Genomic DNA, 26,711 nt, shown 5'->3' with positions numbered 1-26,711 from the left:
AGTTACCTGTAACAAGGGATGTTGCCTGCCAGAACAACTCACTACAACGACATACCATTGGCACACAACTGTCTTTGAGGACTCTTCAGCCTCACATCAGAAGTACTGGTTTGTAGCCAAATATATTACGACTACTTTTGGTAAAGTTTAACAATGAGCTACTAATACTGTGTCCGGCAAAGACTTTGGTGTTGGCACATCCACTGTTTTCAGTGCACACACTGGCATATGTTGCCGCCACCCAGAAGAACCACATCAACTTTGAGAAATATACATCAACAGTGACATCATACATCAGCAAATGTGTTGATGATGTGGTGATCACAAAGACAATAAAATCTTTCCACAACCAAAAAGCCTGGGTGATTGGAGAGGTGAGGGCCCTATTTGAGAAGTGATTTAAAAGATGTCGCTGATTCAGGAATCAGACAAGGAAGCATACAGCACCGCTAGAGCGAGACTGAAAGCTGGCATTAAGGAGGCAAAAAGGAGACATCAGGAGAGACTGGAGAGAGACCTCAACACCAAGAGCACCAAAGATATGTGGCAAGCAATCCAGACCACAGGCTACAAAAGCAGGAGCGCCCCCTTTATGTGTGAGGCCAAATTGCCAGATAAGTTTAACACATTTCATGCTTGCTTTGATCTACTCAACAAAGAGTCAGCTGTCAAGTCTGCTCTGCCTCCAGAAGACTGGCCACTGTCAGATATCCACAGCGGATGTGAGAAGAGTCCTGCTGAGAGTGAATATGAGTAAAGCTGCTGGGCCTGATAACATCCCTGGCCATTTACTAAGAACATGTGCCACTCAGCTAGTTGATGTCATTACCGACATTTTAACACATCATTGTCACAGGAGAGTGTTCCTACCTGCTTCAAGACAGCCACCATTGTACCTGTACCAAAAAGGTCTGCAGTGTCTAGTCTAAACGACTACCGCCCTGTGGCACTCACCTCTATTCTTATGAATGCTTTGAGAAACTGGTTCTCCAGCAGATCAAAAACAAGATCCCAGCTAGCCTGAACCCTCACCAGTTTGCATACAGAACCAACAAATCCACAGAGGATGCCTTCTCCACTGCCCTCCACTCTTCACACACCTTGAGAACAACACCTACATCAGAATGCTGTTTGTTGATTTCAGCTCAGCATTCAACACAATCTCCCCCATGAAACTGACTGGCAAACTTAGAACTCTGGGCTTGAGTACAACGCTCTGCAACTGGATATTGGACTTCCTCACAAACAGACCAGTAACCTGGTCCATTTAACATCCTGACTATGAAAATGTTAAAGAGTTTTGCTACTAATCCTTTACTACTGGTAGTAAATAGTGACTGTAAGCAACACAAGACATTTCTCTGTTTCACAGTCATACAGTCATATTATTACAGTGTTGACAGATCACAATATAAATTATACAATATTCTCTCCAGTATTTTGAAAGGTATCAAACAGATCATCTGCAGCTTTGACAAACATTTTAAAAGCATAAACATGGCAATTATTGTCTGACAAGTAAAAACTTCTCAAGTAAAGAAAGAAGTTACTCTGTGAAACAGTACAGTCCTAACAGTAGCTGGTGACGCTTTAGTTACTGAACATTTTTCCAAGTACATAAGCAAGTTACTTTGTAAGATCAGTAACTCCACCTTAAGTTAAGTTGCTACAGGATATTGTCTATTCCACGCAAGTTACTGCTTCATTATGTGTCACTAGACTGATGTAACTAATGTGTAGTCAGGATAAGACACAGGACAGTTGCTACAGAAATCACTATACTATAACGTAATTACATTGCATACTGTGCTACATGTCCATGATAACATATTACCTCTGTATCTCTTCACAACAAATGCTTTCTACTTCACTGGGATCTATAGGTCATAGCACGTGTACTGACAAGAACTAGGAAAAGAGATCATATTTATCCAATATTAGCGTCTCTGCACTGGCTCCCTGTAAAATCCAGAATAGAATTTAAAATCCTTCTCCTCACCTATAAAGCTCTTAATGGTCACGCACCATTGTATCTTAAAGAGCTCATATCTTATTACCCCATTAGAACACTGCACTCCCAGAATGCAGGGTTACTTGTGGCTCCTAGAGTCTCCAAAAGTAGAATGGGAGCCAGAGCCTTTAGTTATCAAGCTCCTCTTCTGTGGAATCAGGTCCCAGTTTGGGTTCGGGAGGCAGATACCATCTCCACATTTAAGAGTAGGTTTAAGACTTTCCTCTTTGATAAAGCTTGTAGTTAGGGCTGGCTTGGTGAGTCCTGAACCATCCCTTAGTTATGCTGCTATAGGCCTAGACTGCCAGGAGACTTCCCATGATACACTGAGCTCCTGTCTCCTCTCCTTCTCCATCTGTATGTATTTTTATCTCATTAATGCATATTACAAACTCGGCATCTTCTCTCTCCCGTAGTTTTGTGCTTTCTCGTCTCTCTCCTTCTGTCGCTTTCAGCAGGTATTTCTGCCTCCGGAGCTGCAGAGACTGGATCTATGGTTGTGGGCCACCTGCTGCCCTCGTGTTCCTGCTCGACAACTGCTACTACAATTGTTATTATTGGTCTTATTACTATTATTATCAATGTTATTCCTATCACTATCATTCCTAATATTATTACTTTATTTATATATATATATATATATATATATATATATATATATATATATATATATATATATATATATATATATATATATATATATATAAATATATATATATATATATAATATATATATATATATATATATATATATATATATATATATATATATATATATATATATATATATATATATTAATATATATTAATATATTTATATTTTATATTTACATATTACCACTACCATTACATTATTATTTTAAAATTCTAGGTGGAAATTGTAATATCCCCCCCTCTCTCACACAACCAAACCAGCAGCGGATGGCCGCCCACCTTTGAGTCTGGTTCTGCCAGAGGTTTCTGCCTGTTATCTGGAAGTTTTTCCATGCCACTGTCTCTGTAAATAATATAAGAGTACGGTCTAGACCTGCTCTATAGGCAAAGTGCAGAGAAATAACTTGTTATGAATTGCCACTATATAAAAACAATTGAATTGAATGCATAAATACTAACCTGTGGCAGAAAACATAAATAGCAGTATTCACCTGAGGCAAACGTCAGGGAAACTGTAATCTTGGTTGCAGATGGTGTTAATTTCTCCCCAATTTCGGATCAGATTCCCGCTCAAACATGTGCGGGTGTCAAGTTTTTGGTTTAGAGGTGGTTATTGTGGTAATATTCACTGTTGAAGTGCAGCTAAACTCTTTTAGTGATTCCCTGGCTGAAAAACGCCAGTGGACCAGATGTGGAAGACCAAACAAGGATGTCTGTATAATAATAAATAATAATAAAATGTTGTTTATAGAGCACATACCAAAACAAAGTACAAAGTGCTTCACAACAAGACAAATAAAATACCACAGTGAATGATGATATATAAAGAAATAAAATACACAAAAGCAATAAAATAAACAGCCATTTCAGGTAAAATCAAGATATGCTTTCAGATAAAAATGTGTTTGATTACAGACTTAAACGAAGACTGACTCAGACAACCTAATTTCGTCGGGCAGGTTGTTCCAGAGCCTCGGGGCCCTGATGGCAAAAGCTCTGTCCCCCTTAGTTTTCATCCTGGAACCAGGAACAGACAGAAGACCCCTGCCCGAAGATCTCAAACTACGTGAAGGTTCATAAGGGATTACAAGATCTAAAATATAATCTGGGGCCAGGCCATGAGAGCTTTAAAAGTAATCAACAAGATCTTAAAATTAATCCTAAAACAAACAGGGAGTCAATATAAAGACGCTAAAACAGGTGTGATGTGGTCGTACTTCTTGATCCTGGTTAATAGCCTAGCAGCTGAGTTCTGTACAGTCTGCAGTCGTGTCAAATTTTTTTGATTAAGACAAGTAAACAAGCTGTTACAATAATCGAAAGGAGATAAAAGCATGTACAACAGTTTCTGCATCAGTAAGATTTAAAATAGATCGGATTTTTGCAATGTTTCTGATGTGATAAAAACATAATGGGACAAGCTTAGTGACATGTTGCTCAAAACATAAATTGCTATCAAACAGGACACCAAGATTTCTTGCAACAGGCTTGATATGTTGTGACAGGTTACCAGTAGATGGCAGTATTTGTTTAGTGATGTGTTGGGTCCCAATACCAAGGATTTCAGTTTTATTTGAGTTGAGCTGAAGAAAATCAGACAGGCAGTCCTGCAGAAAACTCAGCATACTAAGGTCAGTGGCCTTGACAGGGAGGTACAACTGAGTGTCCTCCGCATAACAATGAAAAGAAATACCATGTCTGTGGATGACATCACCCAAAGGAAGCATGTATAAGGAAAACAGTTTGGGTCCCAGAATTGAACCTTGAGGCGCACCGTACTTGATATAGGAAAAGGATGACATGAAGTTATTAATGCTGACACAGAATTTCCTATTGGACAGATAAGATGAGAACCAGTCTAGTGCAGTGCCCGATATGCACACCCAGTGCCTCAGTCTATCTAAAAGAATGCCATGATCAATTGTGTCAAAGGCAAAGAATTGACCGCATGCCTGCGTCTGCATTCATTAAAAGGTCATTAGTGACTTTGAGAAGGGCTGTCTCAGTGCTGTGGTGTTGATGAAAGCCAGATTGGAACTTTTCAAAGGTATTATTAAAACTGGAAATAAAAGGCACTTTGGAGATTGGGCGATAGTTATCCAGAAGGGTGGGATCAAGCCCAGGTTTTTTTAGGACTGGCTGGACACAAGCAGTTTTAAAGTAATCTGGGACGCAGCCAGTAGACAGCGAGCTGTTAAAAATCATTTGTAAAAGGGGCGTAATACAATCCATAACTTCCAATAAAAACCTAGTTGGGATTTTGTCCAGAGGGCTGGAGGATACTCTCATAAGAGACATGAGTTTGTCTGCGAGTTCAGGCATAGTAAGCAGAAAAATAGCTCAAAGAATCCCTGAGCGGGTGATCCACATCTAAAAAGGCAGGGTTGCGGGTGATATCAGATCTTATTAACTCAACCTTACCAGCAGAGTGCAAAAGAAACTTTTCACAATTAGCATCACAATCAGCAGGGGCACAAGGAGAGGCTGGGTTAACTAACTGATCCACAGTCTTAAATAGGAATCTGGGGTTGTGCTGATGATCAGAAATAAGTGCAGAGAAATGAAGTGTTCTTGCATCCTTTACCTTCCTATTATAAATGAGTAATAACTCTTTCATAGCCACAAAGTGGACCTGGAGACCTGATTTCTTCCATCTGCATTCTGCTTCTCTGCATTTCCTTTTACAGCTTCGAATACTGTCATTTAACCATGGCTTTTTTCTAGTCTTTGGGTTTGGTCTATTTTTCAGAGGATCAAAGGTTGAAGAACACAGGTAGTTAAAAGAATCAACCAAATCGTTGGTGTTGGAGGAATCAGGAAACACATTGCCAGGAGAATTTAACAGTGTACAGAATTTTGAGGCACTATGCTCATTAAGGACGCGTGTACTTAGAGCGGGATAAGACAGTACTAGCAGCCTCTCATTCACAGTTAAAAACAATGCATAGGTGATCAGATACAAACATGTCCCTGATTTCCATAGATGGAGTTTTCAGGCCCAAAGTAAAGACTAGGTTTAGGGTGTGGCCACGGGAATGAGATTGGCTAGACACATGTTGTTGAAAGTTAAAAGAGTTAGTGATATTTAAAAAATTAGCAGCAAGGGCAATAGTGGAGTCATCAATATGAATAATAAAAACACCACAAAGAACAATTCTATCATAATTTAAAATAAGACTGGATAAAAACTCAGGAAGTTCCAACAAGAAGGAGCCAGCTGGTTTAGGGGGGCGATAAATAATAGCAAATATGACCAGGAGGGGGCCACCAAGTTTAAACATGAGCACTTCAAAGGAGGAAAAATCATTGCAAGCTATGAGGTCACACTTTAAATGCTTCCTATAGACAGTAACAAGGCCCCCACCTCGACCACAACCCCAGGGCAGGTAAAGCAGTCATAATCTGGAGGGCACAATTCAGCCAGCTGACTGTGATCACCAGGACGTAACCAGAATTCTGTTAAGAACATAAACTCTAAATCAGTAGAAGAGATAAAATCATTTAAAATAAACATTTTGTTAGAGAGGGATCTTACATTGAGAAGAGCCATCTTAAAAAGTCTGTGCTGGTTCAGATTTCAGGTTGAGAGTGGAGGTAGGGTTCTGGCCTGGATCTTTATTAAATTAACTTGAAAGGCACAGGAAAGTCCTGCGTATCCAGGATGTCAAACCTGTTGGCCAGCAGGAGGTCCCGATGTCTGTCCTTACAGGTTGCAGTCCAGTGCTCCGGTTGATGTGGAATCAAACTCGCCGGAGCCTTCTCACCACCCCACGAGCCCCAGTGGATGCACACTCACTGTGCATCCACTGGGGCTCGGCAAGGAGTACAAATGGCCATTGCTTTGGGCTTTGCATCCATGAGGAGCCACGGATCTTCAGGCTTAGCTGAAACGGCTTCATGCTCCGGGGCGCCAGTGAAGATGGAGCCGAGCCACGGAAGAGTGGGATCATTGTCCAGTGCTTGAGTGGAGCAGTCAGGGGAGTGAGATGGGATGGTCGCATTCCGGCTTGCGCCGCCAGAGGAGCTGAGGACTGTAAGGTGTTTTGCCTGGGCCGAGGCGACAGTGGAGAACTCCAGGATGAGCTTGTCTTCTTCTCTGAGCTCGGCTTCCAGACAGGCGATACTTTTCTTCAGCTTTGAGACGGTAAGGTGACAAGATCCACAATCAAGCTTGCAGTTAGTCTGTGAGAGTGCTTCAAAGCTTAAAATCCACAGTAAAGTTCATTAAAGTGCTAAAGAGCTTAAAATCCTTAGTAAAAGCGACAGGTTAGCCTAGCCGCCAGGCTAAAAACAAACCTAGATAAGCTAGCAGCAGTGGAGGCAGTCAGCTTAGAATCAATTAAGATCCATGCGTCTGATGACTGAAAACTTTTACCAAGTTAAAACATATAGGTAAAACAATGGCGAGGAAAACAGTATAGCATAGAAAACTTGGATAAACTCGATAAAATGTCAATTTATGAAGGTTTAAGATGAAGCTTCTAGCGAAAGCTTCTGCAGGGTACACAAAAACGCCGATAGATGCATCATGGATGTATAAAGAGAACTAGATATAGCGTCGGAGGCAGGGTCCCATTCATTCACATGAAAGTTGCTTAGTGGAGCATGAAGCCAAAAAAGCCACTTCCCGCTGTAAAGAAATTACCCGGCTGAATGCATACTGCGCACCAAAGACTTCCACCAGCCAGGCCGGCTAACTTCCGGTTTAACTCTTCGCTAACTTGAATGGGGATAAAATTATTTAATTGTGTGGCTCTTCTAAACTTTCCAAATGTTATAGGACCAAATGGATCAAATACTGATAGTGAAATGAGTCATTTTGCTGGGGTTGTGTCACTCAAAAAAATGTATCCACTTCCTGGGGGCTTGGCTTGTGTTTGGAGTTGGTGAGCGATGCCTGCTCAGGCCTGTGGGAGCAGACCAATCAGAGCAGACTGGGCTTTTCGAGAGGGGGGCCTTATAGAGGCAGGCACTAAAACAGACTGTTTCAGACAGAGGGTGAATAGAAGTCCTACAGCAATGGTCAGAATGAGAAAAAGAATGTGTTTTTGAACATTAAAGCATGCAAACATTTTCTAGTAGACCCCTGAAATAAAAGTATGAACCTGAAAATGATAATATGTGACCTTTAAGGTTAGGGGAAACACAAATTGATGGGGAAACTCTGGCACATCACTGCCACACAAAGTATTTCAATGATAGCGTGATGATTTCCAGTTTTTTTCTTGTCAATTTTGAATGCCAGCTAAATGTAGTCTATTTGTGACATCTAGTGGTTATTAAATCACACAGCATTGGGAAATTTATTTAGGGCTTGAACAAAATGTGCCAGGCAATAGCCAGCTGTCTAGTGCGTATGTTGTACACAAAAACATTACAAATATAATCTCTGTGATATTGTTTAAATATGGGGATAATGGTACATATTTTCAGACAGTCTCTCCTGGAAGGCATTCATTGTGTGTGAAAAGTGAAGAATAGTTGTGTAACAACTAGCGAGCTTGAGAAAAAAGTTCAAACCCTAGCTCCTTTCCCACCTCCACACACCTAGCCAATCACGGCGTGAAGTGGGTGTGAATGCTGGATTGTCGGTTTTGGAAAGTAACCGATATTGTTGGACAGAGCCCAGTCCCAATTTGATGTCCGAAAGGTGTGGGAGAAGGACGTTTCCAAAGCTATTCAACCGTCTGACAAACACTTCTGACGGGGTATACTGGCGCCTTAAGGTGGTCAAGAAAATTCCAACAAATCCATTCTGCATTTTTTCCAGCACAGATTTGTGAGGTCTCTGCACAGCAACAACAGCAGCGACTAACAGAGAAGAGAAACAACACAATGCACAGGCAGCAGTAACAGTGCAGCACCTATGAACAGGCCTGCTCTGACTAGAGCAGTGTGGTATGCCATAAAATAGAGCAGCAACTCAGTCTATTCTAACATTTGCGCAGACATTCCACTCCCGGCTGAGCCCCAGGGATAACAAATGCTGTTAGCCAGCATAATGTGGACTCGAGGATGAATTAAAGCATTTCTACAGCTCCACAAACATGGGTACATGATACTATTCATAGGCATCAGCTGGAGAGAAGGGTATATCATAACCATGCAAAGACAGCTGTGATTGTAGGAATCTGAGGTGGTTTCCTTCCTTCAGCTGGAAGATGTTTGATTTCATCTCTCAAGTGTTACAGTGAATGAAGAAAGAAATCAGTTCTGCAAGTTATATCAGTACTGTGAGGAAATCTAAATAGTAGAACTAATGCTCTTTCCCATATGTTCTGTTTATTATTAAGTTTATTTATATGATGAAAACCTGTTTTTCTCTGCCAGTCTGACCCAGTTTCTCCACACAGATAAATAAACATCCATTTTAAGTTGTGTTTAAGTCTGGGATTAGGACAAACTTCTTCTTGTTTTCGGACCTGCTCCTGTTTGCCCTGTTAAAGTTTTGTTACTGCATTATGCTGTCAATACAAACTCAACACTTCCTGTATCTGTTTCAAATTAAAAGCTAGCGTTTCAGTGGACAGAATCCCTTCATTTCTTAACAAGGATTTTATTGTGAAACATTTGCAGGACTGTGTTGTGGAAAATGCAGTTACAGTTCCCATACAACACTTAAAATGTAGCTATTGCCATCTTGTGGCATTTGTACTTGTTATTACAAAATACAATTTGGCTGGGACATTAACACACATACACCCGCAGTGACAGGAATATTTTAGATGAGTAATCCAGTGTTGAAAACAGCATGATTATATTATTGAATTTATTCATTTAAAGCGATGGAAATGTACATTATGCTTAGTTGGCATGCACAGTATATGAGAGGCACCAGGAGCCAAAGACAAAGAAAAGCCCCGAACTCTGCATGCAAGGCTAAATTAGGCCAATATCCTTTACTTCTAAGTGGTGATCGACCGATGTGGGTATTTCAATGGCCGATGCCAATATTTAGAGAGCAGGGCGACCAATGGCCGATATGTAATGCTGATGTAATTATTAAAACCGAAAAAATATAATTAAAAAAAACAAAGAAAAGTCATTATTCCATGCAAATTACAATCTAATATACATGGTTATCTTAGCCAGTAACATGTTTTAGATGGAATTTTTAAGGAAATTCAGGAGTTATAGTACAGGGCTCGAAGCTAACTTTTTCACCACCTTCCCAAAACTGTCCCAAAGCATATTTTTGTATGTTTGTTCACGTTTGTTGACAAACTCGGTTATAAGCCAGATAGCCTGATCATATCATCTACCAAGTGACTAGAGGTGACAACAATGTGATCAAGCAGAGATTATGTACCGCAAATCCACTATTTCTGTGCAAGTTAGCTTGGTGTACTGAAGCACAAACAAACAGACACACACACATGCACAGAGGGAGAGAGACACGCACACAAGTGTAGAAACGTTGTTGGCAAGTTGACAACATCAACGCTAGCCTTCGGACTCCTGTTAACACAAGCCCGCTTGTTGAATCGAGGCTATAGCCCATTAGCAAATGCAACCGACTATAACTAACATTGTGTATCTTCTTCTATCTATCAAATCAATCGCTTACGATAGCAGATTGTTGACTTGAGACAAGAGGAGAGGTTCATCAATCCTGTCCTCTTCCTCTGCTTTAGCTGACAGAATGTGCTGCTGGCTTTGCCCACTTTGGTGGAATAGTTCTGCAAGCTGGCTATTAATGTTACTCTATTGCTGGCAGACTTTGCACTGGCATGATCATGTATATGAGTGCTATTGATGAAGTAAATATGTTTATGTTATGTGACGTATTTGACAACGGCAGACACAGGCTCACCAACAATAAAAGTTACACTTGCTTACCATCCCACAACCATCCCAAATGACAAATTTAATAAATGTTTTACGACCCCGGGTCATTGGGAGTAGGAGTGGGGACTGGGGACACCAATACAATTGTTTTTCAAGCCCTGTAAGCTAGTTTAGCTGGTTGAAGGCTTGCTGCCGTTACAGTTCCCAACTAACTTTATTCACATTTTCTCACTAAAAGACCGGAATCAATCTCATTATACAGACACTAAACATACGTTATTAAGAGTGGCCATCCAGCATTGGCACATTTCCCACTCTTTCACAGCACTCACTTACACCTGCCCATATAATGGCGAATTTGACACAAGACGCATAGCACTAACAGCGTTCCATCACAGCCACACTGACAAGGCTGCCTGCAGATGTGTCTGCAGACATTTTTTGTTTAAATCGGCCTCGTGAGTGCAGGCATCAATTTTCTCAAAATTCCAAAGATTGGCCCAAATAATCGGTCGACCACTACTTATATCTATTCAAAAAAATCTATCAAATTCTGGAGCCATATTAAAAAGAACGACCCTGCCTGTTACCATTATAAAGCCCCTGCCTGCCAAGAGTTGAACATAGAAAGGAGTCCCCTCATCCAACTGGTGGCAGACTACCTAACCACAGTAACTGATAGGAACCTGAGAAAGACAAATTAGGTTATTGATCTATGATTCATGCATGAGGGTGATTCATCACTAATTAACTCTAATAAAAGATACCGGCATGCATGCCATTCTTGCCATCACCATCAAAGCGTGACAGTGCAATACTGTAAACTTCACTACTCAAAGATCAGGGAAAAAACGGGCCTCTGTGGTCGCTTCTGTTTTAAGGTAAGAGCTATTCCCAATCAACTGTATTATTCACTGTTAGCACTGTACTGTATGTGATGGGTGTTGATGAGGACTGGATCCCTTGTAGGCAGCGTAGGCTATTTGTGTTGGTATTTATAATGCTCATGCATGTGTGTGTTGTTATAGGCTGGTTTGTTGATATGTGACCCACACATTTGATGTCTTAATTGTACCAAGAAATTATTGTGCTCATCTGTATGTGATGGGTAACTTTAATCGTTGTTTATAGTACATCACTCTGCAGAGTGTAATGTGCCCTGCTTTAGTTGGCCGTATTGTATCATACTTGTTTGAGTTTGATACCCGTGTGGAGGTGTGATGTGGTCATTAACTGATTATTATATGTCAGGTGACACAAAGCAAGTAGGCCTACATGCTTACAGCTATGAATGCTTCAAGAGTCACAGTCAGTCTGCGGAATCCCCCCGTAACAAAAGTGAGCTCCCCCGAAAGCCATGATATAGTCCGCACACTTAGCCTGATCACACTCCTAGTCAGATTTAACATCAAACACACAGTAAGCATGTGTGTGTGTGGCTACCAGCTTTTTTTCTGACTGCTTCAAAGAGCAGTTAGCATGGAAACTTGGAAGTGGCAAACCAATATCTGATACAGTTTGAGTTGCTAATAAAATTTCTAGGAACCTCCGACACACAAGACAGCCCACGGAGCCTTTTTGTTTTAGAATGAATCCCAGGAAAGACTTCAACTGTTGATTTAGTACTGAATTCTACAACGTAACTGAAATCTACAGTGTACACAAAGACATTGAATATACTGTATATCCTATATTTTCATACTTTTGACCATCATTTATATCATTTATAATAACACTGTACTCAACAGGTTCTGTGAAGGCCTGCCCTTCTTCTAAATAAGTTTGTCTAACCTGTTGGTTTGTCTCCAACCTGTCTGATCATCTGACTACTCATTTTTCTTGACCCATCAGACTTCTTTTTAGTGATGCAATTATCTCAGTGAGTATAGCCCAACTGTAACAATACTGGATTTTTGATGTTGATACTGATGTATTATTAAGATTAGTGACAGAGAAATCTAGTGAGCTGGACATTTTACAATGTAAAAATAAACTTGTTAGTGCACTCTGGTGGGAAAATTGTGTAATTAGACATTGTTATTAAAGGAACTCTTTTCTACTGATATTTCTTGTTACTTTACGGCCAACATATACAACCGATACTAAAATATATGTGATAAGCCAATATTGACCAGAAATGTCAGCCATTCTGGTTCTATTGCTGAGTACAGTGTTATTGTTACTGATAGGAATGTAGGAATACATAAATAAGACCCAAGTTGTTATAAACCGGATTTATCATGTAGAAATGTCAGCATGCAGAATAAGATTGCTCAACTTTTGATTGTGGTGTTGATGGACCCTGTTGTCCCACAATGCAATGCACAAAAGAAATGGTGAAGTTACTCAAAGCTGGAAAGAAGTCAAGAAACTTGTCAGTGGTGTGATGACTCATGGGAACACTCAGAAGAATTAAAAATCCTTGTGTTCCAAAACTGCTGTTTGGTTGACGTTGTGTCTTGCATCATTTCCCATTAGCTAACAGCACATTACTATAATTTCTGCCACAATAGCACACTGTAAACATACTCTAAGTATAACTTTAAGTATAGTATGCACTTTCTTGAATTAGTATATACCTTAAAACTGGGACACAGCTAATTTCTCATTTTACTGAGGACACTCTGAATGCCCCTCAGCCCCTCACTCTGACAAGTCTGGACAGACCATAAAAGGCTACAGGTTTAATTGCTGCAGCTGCCTGTGTTTTCCCATATAAACCCACCATGTGTCTCACAGTGTCTGTGCACAACTAGACAATGATCTGCTCATTCATTGCAGGTTAGCTTAATGCTTACACTGTCACTTAGGATATATAGAGGAAATAAAGGAACATAATCTACTTTAAGAGCTTGTTTCAAGCCTGTTTTTGCTGAAGAGCCCAGGACTTAGTCTGAATCCCAACCTGCACACTCACTTTACATAAGAGAATTATCCAAATGCCTCAGCTAATGTGGAACTTCATTGCTCACAATGGGGAAATTCATATTTTCTCTAACCTCCTCCACAAGGAAGTCAGAGGTCAGGCTCTGCTACAGAACAGCAGACCTAGAGATAGTGAGGGTCTGTGTCTTAGTAGGATGGAAGTGTAACCTTTTATTTAAGATGGATCTTTGGCCAGCTTTTGCTGTCATTTAGTTGGTCTGACCTCTTAAAATCCAGGTTCCCCGTTTTATTTTCCCTGAGTAGATTTAAGATTGGAAAAATTATCTTATTCCACACTTATTCCACTCTGTCTGACAGTATCACAATCAAATCAAGATTAAAACAAAGTAATATTGTAGAACCCCTTATCATACATTGAGCATGAAAGTTCATGCTTTACCTTGGAAATCGTAGTTTGACGAAAACTGTCTATTTACTGTTTTTTTCCTAAGCTTACAACCACATCTCACAGTCTTCATCAGCGGATGGAGTTTGCTCATCTTCCATCCACTGATGAGACTGAGATGCATTTGAGAGCCCCACAAAAAGCTCCACAAGAAACTGTTTTGTCAATTGAATTGATTAATTAAAAACCCTTAACATACAGTATTCCCATTTTGTTTCCTCTTAAAGTAGCTTTAAGGTTGTTAAAATGACTCCATGTTTTTTATGCTGCTTCTTTCCATCAAATGGACAATGACTGATGAGACAGGAGCTAAAAATCATGCTCATTGGCACTTCAGCAGAGTGGCTGCTCTAACATGGAGAGTATCTCCAGGCCAAGCTGCTGTAATCCAACCTGCCTTTTCAGTGCATTAAATGGAATGGTCTGGTGCTCAACTACTTGGATTGAATGACATGAAACCTATCAACAAGTCCAAAAAATGAAGATGGATTTACCAGGCCGCCACAGGTGCTCATTGATGCCAGAGAATCCGTGTGATTGATGATGGAGCCGGAGTAAAAGCAGAGTTGGTTCATAGTTAAGTTGCTCACCGCTGCGCTCTGGTCCCTGCGCCTCTCCTCCACCACGAAACCCCTTGAGAGAAACTTGTTGTCTCGTGTCAGATTTAAATACAGGTTCCTTCCGAAAGCGTGCAGTGACAGAATTATGTTAACCGGGTCAGAGTGTCCTCCCCCCGGGGCGTCCAGGGAGCGCTGACCGCGGCGCCGCAGCGTGCGGGCGGTATAGTCGGAGGACAGGTGTGCCTCCTGCAAGGACAGCAGCCTGGGAACCACTTCATCTGTCTCCAGCTTAGAATGGGCTGTGGGGAGGGAAGAGTATCCTTCAAACAACGGCCACGATGGGCAAAAATAGCCTGTCCACACTTGGTGAACTGGCTGAACTGTCTGCTTTAATGCTACGTGACTCTTACAGCCACATTCAACTTCAGGGCTCAACTTGTGGTCTGCAAAAATCTGCAGCCCGCGACCATTAGAAACAGTGTGCAAGTCATTGCTACAGTTATTACTCATATTCGCTGTCGGAGGGAATCTTACAACTATACAGGAGGAAACCGCAGCCGACTGCCTAGAATTGATCTAACACATTCAGTTGTTCAACTGAGGAAACGGATTGCTTTAGTTTACCTAGACAGGCTATCTAAGAGAAACAGACGTGCACAGCATAGAGCTCAGACATAAAGAGTTCCAACTCAGTACTTACCAGTCAATAAAATGCAGAGAAGAGAGAGGAGCAGATGGGTAACATGGCTGTTATGCATGATAAAGCAAAGCAGGGTAGACTAAGTGGAAGAGGTGGGTGGTTTTATTGTGAGGCGACTGATACGCTTTGTAAAGCACTCAGCGGACTACGCAACTTTTCCTAAAGTCAGAGAAGTTGCAGTAATTCAGGCTGGAGTGACTTTGTAGCGCAGGGCACGCCTACACAGCCCGGGCCGGCCTCTACTGATGTCAGATTGGTACCATTAAACCATGACCCGAAAAAAAAAAAAAAAAAAACCTGAGAAATCCCTACCTTTTCATTGGTCAGCAAAGCTGTCTGTCACTGTCGGGGGTTGAAACCCTACACGTGGTATCAAGTGGAGAAAAAAAGTGCAGAAACTTTTAAGCGTTTTGTGTTTGTTTATTCCTTGTTCTTATATCCCGGTGGGGACTTTAACCTGAATGCACACGGACCCATTGGGACTTGCTTTTTGAGGGTTAAGACTTGGTTTTAGAGTAAAGGTTACTATTAAGCTGTGGCATTGCAGCAAGTGAAGCTTCAGGTAATTTCAGGGTCACAGGAGTGAACATTACAAACATGGTGTACAAACTAGAAAAAAAATGAACAAATAAAAAACAAAGATGAGTAGATTAATGTCCACAATGAAATAAAACGAAGAGGAAAACAATCCCATACACAGGTTCTCAGCCATGAATGAAATCTAAACAGGGACTTTGACAATTTTGTATAATTCCCACAAAGAGATCCCATATTCCAAACTACCTTTAAGTCAAACCCCACAGAAAAGGGCCCCTCCAAGATTATTATATATCATTGCATCATAATCTTCATCAGCACATGCCCAGTTGTCAAGGAATTGTTTGACTTTGCATTCTTGTGAGCATTTTGAGGACCTCATTCTTGACCTTGGAAACAGCCATTGACAAAATAATCTCAGGTCAAGAAGGAACTTTAAGTCTCAACATTTGGTATCTTTGTATTTTGAGCTCTGTGCCTTTGTAATCAAATCAGGAGTCAAATGGATCACCAAACCTACCCATGACTTCCAGAACCTTGATTCAGAATGGTCTGATGGCAACAAATGGTGTCCTGGATGATTCTCAGAAGTGAAAAATTGTATTTGTTTGATATACACTGTGGACAGCCCTGGCCATATACCTTAGTCTATTCTTGGTCTGGGTCTGCTTTTCCTGGTTTGGGCAGATTAGTTTCAATGAAGGGAAATCTTAAATGGTCCAGAATACAATCATATTTAAGACAAGTGTTCTTCCAACATTATGGCAACAGTTTCAACATGACAATGCCCCTGTGCACAAAGCCAGGTCCCCCCATGGCAGCCAGCTTTTCACCCTGCCCATTCAGAACAGGTAAAAACACTTTCTGACATGGTCGGACAACACGTCATACAAACAAGTTCTGTTCAAGCATCATTGACTCTTAGAGAAGCAGATTAATGCCTATGGTGTCCGAATTACATGTTATTTAACTTACTTATAATTAGTATAAAAACTGAATTATTGGATGGCTTACTTTGAAAATGAAAATGTACAAAAATGAATTATACATTAAATTGAGCTTCACTTTAACTAATGGCTTGTGTTGAAAGTTCCTAACAGCTCTTAACTGGGAACATGAAGAGAATGTATTTCAACTACAAGGAAAAGATAAGACATTACAAGCTTTTGTCGTAGCGGGGGGTGCTATATAGAGGTATGTGGACCCAAAAGCAGATGACGAGGAAGCAGTCTCAAAGTGAAGTAGCCGGAACTTCCGTGTTTATTGTGGGGTGGTATGCAGACAAGTACAGGTAGACAAAAGGCAGATAAGTTACCGGCTAGCAGAGGTGAAAGCAGTGGCGAAAGCAGTGGCGTGAGTCCAAGGTAGAAAAACAGTACACAAGGGAGCAGGCAAAATCCAAAAATCCAAAATCCAAGAATCCAGAATCCAAACAAGGTCCACAGGAGAACAAAGAATTCAATATAAACTCAGAGTCAAGGTTCGGCAAGGAACCACACCACATGTACAACAATGATCCAACACAGAACAAAGAAAAGACCAAGACTAAATACCCTAGGGGAGGTGAGATAACAAGACACAGGTGCCAACAATCAAGGGAGGACCAACAATCAACTGGAGGGAAAACACAGACAGGAAGTAAAAACACAAGACACAGGAAAGAGAATACTACAAAATAAACCAGGAAGTGACAATACCAAAACTACAACAGCTTTGGCCTAAAGAATTTCACTCAGCTTGACAAAAGGAAAAAACTTTTCACACCCTACAACAGTGCATGCTGCTGTTTTCAACTCACAGTCCAATCAAACAGGACCATATAAGCAGTTCACCTTCAGACTGTGAAGGACTAATTAAGTAAATACCATCAGCTTCAGTTAGTACACTTTAAACCAAACCCTGGAGGATGAATTACCAGCTGGCCCAAATTCACAAGGAATATATGTTGAAAAACAACACGTTTAATTTATCTAATTGAGCTTTTTTGTATGAAATTATACTGCATATTTGTGAGCTGTCTTTAAAAGGTACAATGTGTAATTCCTGACCACGTGCGCCAAACAAATAGGGGGCAGCATTTCACTCTCTTCCTGAAGGACGACAGAATAAAAGAAATAAACACAATACAATTCATTATAAAGGTTTGAGCAATTCTGACATTTTTTTCTTTCTTGGTATGTCACACATGTTAAAAATATATATAAAGCTATGTGATTAAATTTTAAACACACACACCCCTGCCTTGGATTCATATATGCATATGTTTATATACATGACAGATTATATAGCAATACTTGAAATTGAAAAATACTGTTGAATTTTTAAAAACTGAAAAAACCCATTAACATTATACAGTATGGAAGGTACAGGAAGTATACTGTGTTGGCCAATATCCAATTTTATGTTATTTTGTGCTATGAAGCTATTTTATGCATATATTGTGGGTTTCTTTGCCAAACAAACCTTATCTGTAATTTGTTTGGGAATTAATAATATTTGTTTGTGTGTGTATGTGTATTTTATGTGTGATTTTTTTTTTAACAAAATGATTTCAGCGGTTTTTGAAGGCTGGGTGAGGAGGGTTGATTACATGGGGGGTAATATAATTACATATGTTGTGTTTTTATTTTAGGACATATATTCTTACTAATTCTGACAACAAATGTGTCCTAATATAAGATTTGTGCCTTTTTATTTTCTATGAAGGATAATAAAATAAGTAACAACAACAATTTCTGGAATGTTATTAATCTTAAAACATGATAAACAATTTAGTTTAACAAATCAACACCCATCTTACTTCTTCAGTCTGCACCTAAAAAATAAGGTTGCTGCTGGTCACTTGAGGATGCTGATGCCCAAACAGTATGTCTTCCTCTTATTTTTTTACATTTGGAAGCCTGCGCCTCTAATGCCTGCTACCTTTTTTCTCTAATTTTTTCAGCCACTCCTTAACTTTTTGACATTTTTTTGGCCATCCTCCTTGTTGGCCATCTCACTGCTGCGCGCTACTTTTGCAAAATGCTAATGCCCATGCTGTATGGGCAGAGCATGCGCACCAGAGCTAACTTCAGGTTTAGCCCTATGCTAACCCGAATGGATAAAATTATTCAATTGTGCAGCTCTTCTAGACTTTCCAAATGTTATCAGACCGAATGGATCAAATTCTGATAGTGAAAGGAATCATTTTGCGGGGGTTGTGACATTCTATTGTCTATTTATCCACCGTTTTACAGCCGCAACAGTAGCAATGGAGTAGGCTATGGCCGAGCCTATGATGTAAGCACAAGTTTAACCAACTTGGCTGTGATTGGCCAGAGAGCCCAGTACTGGAACACGCTCTCATGTGCAACCCAAATGACAGACACACAGAGAGGGCCGGTAAAGAGACAGACAGAGCCGGACAGCCGGTAAGCACTTTATGGATTTTTTGACGGTCCACTGGCCCACTGATGCAGCGGCCTACCAGGATTTGTCCCGGTTCATTCAAAATGTGCTTGAGCTTAAGAGACCTAAAGACCCATACCGGCTGAACCCTGGTCTCAGCCAGCAGCTGGTCTCTTCTGGCAGACAGGGACTCTTTGTGTGGTAACAGGCAGACATGCAAATTCCTCCAGCACGGAGTAACTTTCCTCCTTTGATATTCCATTAACTGAAACTTATCACTCTTGATTACATTTTTAGTTTACATTCCTGCTAAGGCAGGTAAGTGTGAGGTACAGAACAGGTGAGAGCAAGAAAAGTAAATAAAGTTTTAGTCACCTAAAAATTCAGTGTTCAGGGGAAAATAGCATAAACATGCTTAGAGTAAGTATATACTATAATTTGCTGTTGAATACAAGCAATGCCTTAGGTTCTCTGTTCAGAGGAAGGGCATGTAAATGTTCTGTCACTCTTCACTTTTCCTTTCAAGTGTAGGGTCCCGGCCACTTAAATAAACTCAAATTAATCTGTTAAATGCGAACAGATTACACATGAAGATCAATTTATTTGTCATCGTTAGTGCTCCTCAACCGGTGAAAACAGTTGTATAATGTCTCCTGTGGCTCTGGAGGAGCTTGGGCTTGGAAACTACATTTGTAACAGAAAACCTGTGGTACAAACTGGAGATGTGGAGTTTGCAACATGAGGGTCTTTACCAGTCAGGAAGGATCTAACAAAAGACAATTGGTTGAATCCAGTGTTTTGGGAGCTTAACCCAGGGACTAGGGAATAAAGTCAGGATATCTCAGCATCTGCTGCTTTCATTTTTGACCATTTTTAAAAACCTGTCTCTTGTGAGTTCCCCAGATTCATGGAAGTACAATACAACATTTTTTGAATATCCCTTTTAACTCTTATTTTATTGATGTAAGAGCAGGTTGAGGATCATACTCCAAGCAACATTTAGTTTCTGCCTCTGGTTTGTTAGGGATCAGTTTAGTTGTTTTTATAGCCCATTAAATTCACTTATTACATTGACAGTTTTCCTTAAGTATAATGATCATAATAATGAGGTCTGTGGTCTAAGATATAAAATTGAGGGGGTCTCCAGTGGTTTACATCTGTCTGCAAGTATATAGCATGTTTGACCTGTCTTTTGTAATTGTTACACTTAATACTTACTTTATATAAAAGTACTATCCATATATTTAAAAAAAAATGTATTCCTGATCACACTCACTCAGTCGGGCATCAACATTCAGTCCAGTCAGAAACTATTCAGCGGTCTGATCCTGCTTCATGATTTGACATAGAAGTGCAGGGTGATGTGCACCATCTTGTGGGCAACAGTGATATTACGACCCAAGAAGACTGATTTTCAATAGCAATCATAAGAACAATGAGTAATCATCCAAAAAAACAAGTGTACAACATACAATTTTTTCACTATTTTATTTATTGTAGCATAAAAATGACACAAACAGTTCAGTGTTTAAGACTACTTGCTACATTTGAAAATTGTGACTCTTCATTATAACATCCTGGACCTGACAGCACTACATTTGCTGTTGGCTAAACGAAATATAAAGACGAATGCATTTCCATCCCAACACCACACATTTTTATTGCTCAAACTCACTCTTCCTTAACTGTTTTTTTCAATGTTGCTGCAATGTCTGCCTATGACTCCCAGGGACTGATCTGAAAATACAAGCATACCATCAGCACACATAATACCACTCAGTATTTCCATATAATAAATAAACCTACAACCAGTTTTCCATGCTTGTTTTCTCCAGTTTGGTGGAGAGCAGTAACAGATACATCTTTGGCACAGCATTAGTGTTGTTAGGCAAGAGTAAACTTCCTTAAATATTTTTCTCTTGTATTTGGAAAACTCATGTACTCTAGTGACTGTACAGTAACGCTGATAAAGTATGTGCTGTAAAACCTCCAACACTTATTACTGTAGATCTGTGATGTTCAGCTAATCACAGGAGTCATTTCCAACAAGTCCTCCAATTCAAATGACAAAATACGTAGCTTATCCATGCTCTCAAGAACACATAGAAGCTTTCTGATCTGACGCCCCTGTTGGCAAGACTACAGGATTTGTCTGTACCTTCCACAAATGTTACAAATTACCATTGAACACAAAAACGACTTGGTTAGGTTTGACCCAAAGATCATGGTTTGGTGTTAAGGTGTTAAGGTTAGGGAAACAGTGGTTTGGGTTAAGATGACTGCTTCTTGCTCAGTATTAAAGTCCGATGTTTTATTGATCCACCCATCCACCCTGACCTCCTCCCTACTTTGTCGCTTCTTCTTGGGGGGACAGTCTCATCCATGGAGGTATTAGGGAGGGCTCATCATTTCTCCAACTGATCGACCTCAGCTCAAAGATTCGTAGTCAATGTAGTTCATTCACTTTTTTTCCTAAGCTAAGTGGTCGCATCACTGTTCAAATTAACACACAGTACATGTGTCAGCAACGCATCACCAGGGCTGTCAAGTTTTCAATTTAGTTTGGAGTGAGATTTGGTATCAGTGAAGTTGGTGCATTTTATGAGTAGGTCTTCTGTGATATTACTCACTGCAGGGGTCGGGGTCATCACTCCTCAACCCCCAGGAATTTTGTTTAAAAAGTTCAATAGCCAAATTCACACTTTTAATGCATGTATAGATGTAAAGCCAATACAATAATCATGGTCAAGTATGTTTGATCAGGTCCGTGTATGCTCAGGCAGTTTGTTTTTTTGTTTTTGGTTTCAAATGAAAAAACAAACTGCCTGAGCATACATGTAAATACCATGTTTTTTTTTTTGTTTTTTTTCATTTTAAACCAAAAAAGAAAAAAAAAGAAAAACAGCTGGTTGGTTTCAAATGAAAAAATAAACTGCCTGAACATACACAGACCTGACCAGCATACTTGTCAACCTCCAGACATCATATCCTCTCTTTTTGCATTCTGGTGAATTTATGGAGTAATTCTGTTGCCAAAATTAGTCTGAAAACCCAGGCACATAAAAACCAGACATGTGCATGTGATACGAGCGCACAGAACAGAATCCGTGAGTGGAAAACCATCCTTGCGAGGGAGCATTTCTGCTCCGTGTGTACAAATGTGGTCCCGCTCTCTTGTCAAGTTCAGTTTTAGACTATGGAGACAGAGATGGAACTGACCATGACTTTTGATTGGCTGTTTGGTGTGATCACTGACACAAGCGAAGACAGGCAGTTGCAAGCACTGACCTTAACTAACTTATGCATTGGTTTTATTCGTAGCACTTGTAAACTATATGGACCATATATGCCACTACTGTTGTACCTATGTTTTATTCTGGTTATGCACGATTTACTTGTTAAGGGTATTGTAGTGGTGGCTGTTCTTCACTTTACCTCTTTTTTCTTGGATATCTTCTTCATGATGACTCTGCCGCCCAAAAGAGGGGTCAGAGACAGGCCAGAGACTGTGGGTGTTGAAAGTGATACCATTTTCCATAATACCATTTTCTGCATTTCTACATGCTTTTATCATATTCTCAGCTACTTAAAAGCAACATGTTATGATTAAGATGGCTATCATGCTTAGTTTAATCATTCTGCCAGAAAAGTGGTGAATATACATCAAAAAAAGCAGTCTTACTTTCTACATGTTTAACCCATGACCATACTGAACATCACATGTTGTGGTATTCAATTAGGGATATAAACTGTACTGAAGCATTGTACAGGTAGATCTATGGCATATCATTTATCGCTCTATCAAGAGATAATGTTCTATTTGCAACTTCAATCACAACATATAAAGCTGATGTTCACACTGTGAGCAACAAAGCTACAAAACAGCCAAGAATGGCCAACTACATGGTCGCAGAGTTGCCGTTGAAGTGTTGCTAAAGCGCTTGTTGACGCAGTTACGTTTTTCTTCCATTTTTAGACAGAACAGAGCAGGAATTGTGGGGAGAGAGAAGGAAACCAGAAATGGTGAAACAAAAACATATGATTGGTTGACGCTTCACTGCGCCATTTGAGCACTGAAAGAAGTTGAGGCCAGCTCAACTTTGATTTGTAGTTCGTCACGCCTGTCAGTTTGTAGCTTCATCTCACCGGCTTCCATTGAAAATGACTTGTAGCCTGTTGCTTTGTCACACAGCGTATCAAAATATGATATATATATATATATATATATATATATATATATTTTAAGAAGGCACACACTGAATTTTATCAGGATCACTGTAAATTAATGTTAGCTTTTGTTCATGTTCAAATCCAGTGTCTAATACTCTTTATTATGAAGAGTATATTATGAGTGTACCTTCTCACTGTAACTCAAAATACATTACTTTTTTATTCCCTTTTTTTAAAATATAAAAATAAAAAAACATTGTATAGCCACCATCTCATTGTCTTAAATTGAATGGGTGATATAGGAACATATTCCTTTTTATCTTAATGTATCCATACTTGACTTTTATATTTTAAGATGGTAAAAGACATCAATCAGTCAATGACAGACAGAGATCAATTCATCAAACTTGGTGTTGTTGGCGGTTTAATTTTTCTATCACAATACTCTACCATTAACGTTATCACTCTAGTCACAAACTGTCTGTGACTCACAGCGCAAGAGTGGATCCACTTGATCACTATCCCGGTGTACACTGGTGTCGCATCAGCTGGGCGGAGTTGATTCGTGTTATCAGTTATAAATGTGTTTTTCACTGTGTGAGAAAAGTGTGGTGTGAGAGTGTGTGAAAAGTGTCAATTGCATGAGCTCATGGTCAATGCGTGAGAGATGACAGCTCTGAGCATCACCATTCAAAGGCACTTCAGTAGGTACAAAGGCACTTCAGTAAGTGAACGCATCACCGTTCATATGGCTGCGACATTCAGACTGTCTTCAGTCTTTTTGTAGTCCAAGCTGTCATGTTCAGTTCAGTACAAAATTAGCCTATACAAGGACCGTTCGTAAGGTTAATAGCTCAGCGGCCTACTATTTACAACAGAGTTAGCAGATTATGATTGTTTCTGCGTTTTTGGGGTCTTTTAACGAGGAAGTAACGTGCTGCAAATCACGACTGAGCTGACAACTGTGCTCCCAGTTACCAGTGAGGAGCTCCACCTGCTAAAAGCTACTGATTCAATCAGTGCCAATGGTGATTTAGTGTAGTCAGTTCCGTTTAAAGATGGGTTGATAGAGATTTCTTCATGCACTTCTATGTCAAAGGATGCTATGAAACAGAAATATTAAATAAACAACACTATTAGATCATTTTTCCAAAAACTACGTCCTTATCCAAACATATGAAGTGAGCCACACAACATACTGTTGAGAAAGGCTGTGTTCCAAGGCTGGATTTTCATTAGCATTGTTTCAAATGGCAATGGTTCCGGTCTCACTTCGGTTCTATATATGTGAAAATGGAAAGAGTGAAAGTGATAGATACTAAACTATAAAACTAAACAGTTTTCTCCATATCAAGAAGGTTACTTATAGACTGATTAGACTCAACAACACTAAAGCCCTGAAAGATGATATTTTTATGTGTATTTTGAATTTGAGCATAAAAATGAATGGTAGCTCCAGAAATTTGAAAATATGATGAAATATTCACTTGTTTTAGCACTTGAAATTTCTCTCTGCTCCCAGTCTTTGAGCTAATCCAGGCTAAACACATCCTGGACCAATGGGCCTTAAAATGATTACCAAACAGGTTCAGCAGGAAAATGCCCCAAAATCCCAGACCCACAGGGGCTCCAAAAGTCCCAGGTTTATTGCATGTCAATTGGTTCTAGTAATAGATTAATTGTAAATTTCTTGGGAAATAACAAAACAAAATACAAGATCAACTAAACCAGGTCCTACCCCTGCAAGACAGTCATAAGATTTTGACCTGTGACAAAATCTAGTTTTAAAACTTAATTTTAGTATGTGTAGTGCTCACAAGGTGCATATTTCAAATATAGTTGTGTTTAATGAAATCACTACTAACTTATTGACATACAGAAAACCTGCAGTCATGTAGTATTATTCCAGCATAGGGTTTTTCTGTGAACTGCACATGATGGGAACTTGGAGGTGTTTCATGGAAGGCCTCAGTTGGACAGTGTAGTTTTAAATATAGACTATTATACACAGATCACCTTCATGCACTTCTCATGAAGGTGAGCACACCAACATAACACCCCCACCCGTCTAACCCCACCCCACCTCACAAGCTCACAATTATCTGGAGAAGTCTATGGTGTTACTGGATCCCATTCATCTCCCTGTGACCTTAAATAAGCGATGCGAGCCAACAGAGGGTTGATATAAAAGCCAGCAGCCCTTGGATGAAACAGTGGGGTGAAGCGGCTGGGGGAACATTCTACAGCGCACCCGCTCTGCTCTTCACAAACAATACGGAACAAATTAGATATGATGATAAGCACACAGTGGGGTTTGTGTCTTGTTTGGATCGCTGGTCTCTTTTGACCTGCAGGACAGTGAAGCGCTGCCATTGACAACACTGTGGGGAAGAACAGAGCCAAAAACATCTCAAAGTCTCTCTCCCTCTCTGTGTGTGCAGTTCAAAGCACTGTGAGAACAGCAAGGCATATTTAGGCTAGGTTGTGTTCCAGCATCTGAAGTAATAAATCACATTTTGCTTATTTTTTTGGTCCATATTGGATTAAAATGTATTAACCATTGGTCTATTTCTCACGTCTTCAAATCTACTGATCATAATGAGCACGAGTCAGTACAGTCTTTGACCAGCAGAGGTTCTCTGGTGGAGACAAGCATCGAAAGCAGCCATTCTTGTCCTCCTTCTCATCAACTACCAATCCATTGCCAAGTTTGTGCTGCTCCTCACCTTCGTCCTCTGTCGGGCTGCTCTCTTCCTCTTCATTGTCACTTCTCTCATCTCTGGTCAGCTGTGAAATAAGAAAGAGAGAAATACAGATGTAGAGAAAGAAAGCAGATATGAGGGGAAGGGTGGAAAAGAGGGAAAAATTGAGGGCGATGGAGTGGGTGTTCAGCAAATACAACAAGCAGCTGGTGGAGCGAGCAGCCAAAGGCAAAGAGAACATAACGTACAAATGAAAGCAGATTTGGAACTTGAGCTGCAGCAGAGAACAATAAGCTTGAGTTTTGCGTTCTTGTCAGTGGAAAAAGTGAAGCTCTTTATTTACTGCTTTCTGTTAACTGCTCTCTGATGTGTCTTTCTATCACAAATATATTTCTTCACACAAAGTCAGAAATAATTAGGTGTTAATAGCAACTGTTAGTCTGAATAGTCTCAGTCTGTTTTCAGTGAGTATGTATGTGTGTTACAGTAATGATATTGATGAATGTTAGTTATTTGCTTCCTGGTAGCTAAGTGAGCTGTTTCTAACAGAGCAGCTCACAGAGCAGAGACAGACTGTGTCCAGATGGATACAATGAGGTGAGAACAGTGTGAAATCACCAAAGTCTGCTAAATGATTGTCAGTGCTGTCAGGGACTGTCTACTGAAAATACTTCTGGCAGGTTATGTGCTGTAACAACTGGTCACACCAACATTTATTTCTACGAGTCAGAAATTAATCTGTCATTGTAAAGGAAACAGATATTGTGATAGCTTCAAACACGTAATTGGATTTAAAGAATAATTATTGTTTATTACAACTAAGGTCTTATTTTGGTAGAGATGTCTTGTCATTCCCTCCAAAAATGACCTG

The 26,711-nt window shown here is 40.0% G+C and overlaps 2 protein-coding genes across 5 annotated transcripts in view; both read right to left on the bottom strand.

The window, feature by feature from the left end:
• adamts17 (ADAM metallopeptidase with thrombospondin type 1 motif, 17) overlaps window positions 1-18,283 on the bottom strand; it is a 302,033-nt gene extending 283,750 nt beyond the window's left edge. Inside the window, exons 1-2 of one of the 3 annotated variants that reach the window (XM_044189615.1) lie at window positions 15,045-18,283; window positions 14,279-14,643 (exon numbers count right to left, since the gene is read on the bottom strand). In XM_044189615.1, coding sequence (XP_044045550.1) covers window positions 14,279-14,643; window positions 15,045-15,102 — 423 coding nt within the window. In that variant the 5' untranslated portion in view covers window positions 15,103-18,283. The remainder of the gene's footprint in view (window positions 1-14,278; window positions 14,644-15,044) is intronic. The other 2 variants (XM_044189625.1, XM_044189606.1) reach the window with 2 other exon arrangements.
• Window positions 18,284-20,439: 2,156 nt separating this feature from the next.
• cers3a (ceramide synthase 3a) overlaps window positions 20,440-26,711 on the bottom strand; it is a 58,869-nt gene continuing 52,597 nt past the window's right edge. For both annotated transcript variants that reach the window (XM_044189586.1, XM_044189594.1), the window contains one exon: window positions 20,440-25,925. In XM_044189586.1, the coding sequence (XP_044045521.1) occupies window positions 25,725-25,925 (201 nt within the window). In that variant the 3' untranslated portion in view covers window positions 20,440-25,724. The remainder of the gene's footprint in view (window positions 25,926-26,711) is intronic.

Source organism: Siniperca chuatsi, linkage group LG1 (assembly GCF_020085105.1).
Source record: "Siniperca chuatsi isolate FFG_IHB_CAS linkage group LG1, ASM2008510v1, whole genome shotgun sequence".
Classification (NCBI taxonomy): domain Eukaryota; kingdom Metazoa; phylum Chordata; class Actinopteri; order Centrarchiformes; family Sinipercidae; genus Siniperca; species Siniperca chuatsi.
This window is presented reverse-complemented; position numbering and strand designations above follow the sequence as displayed.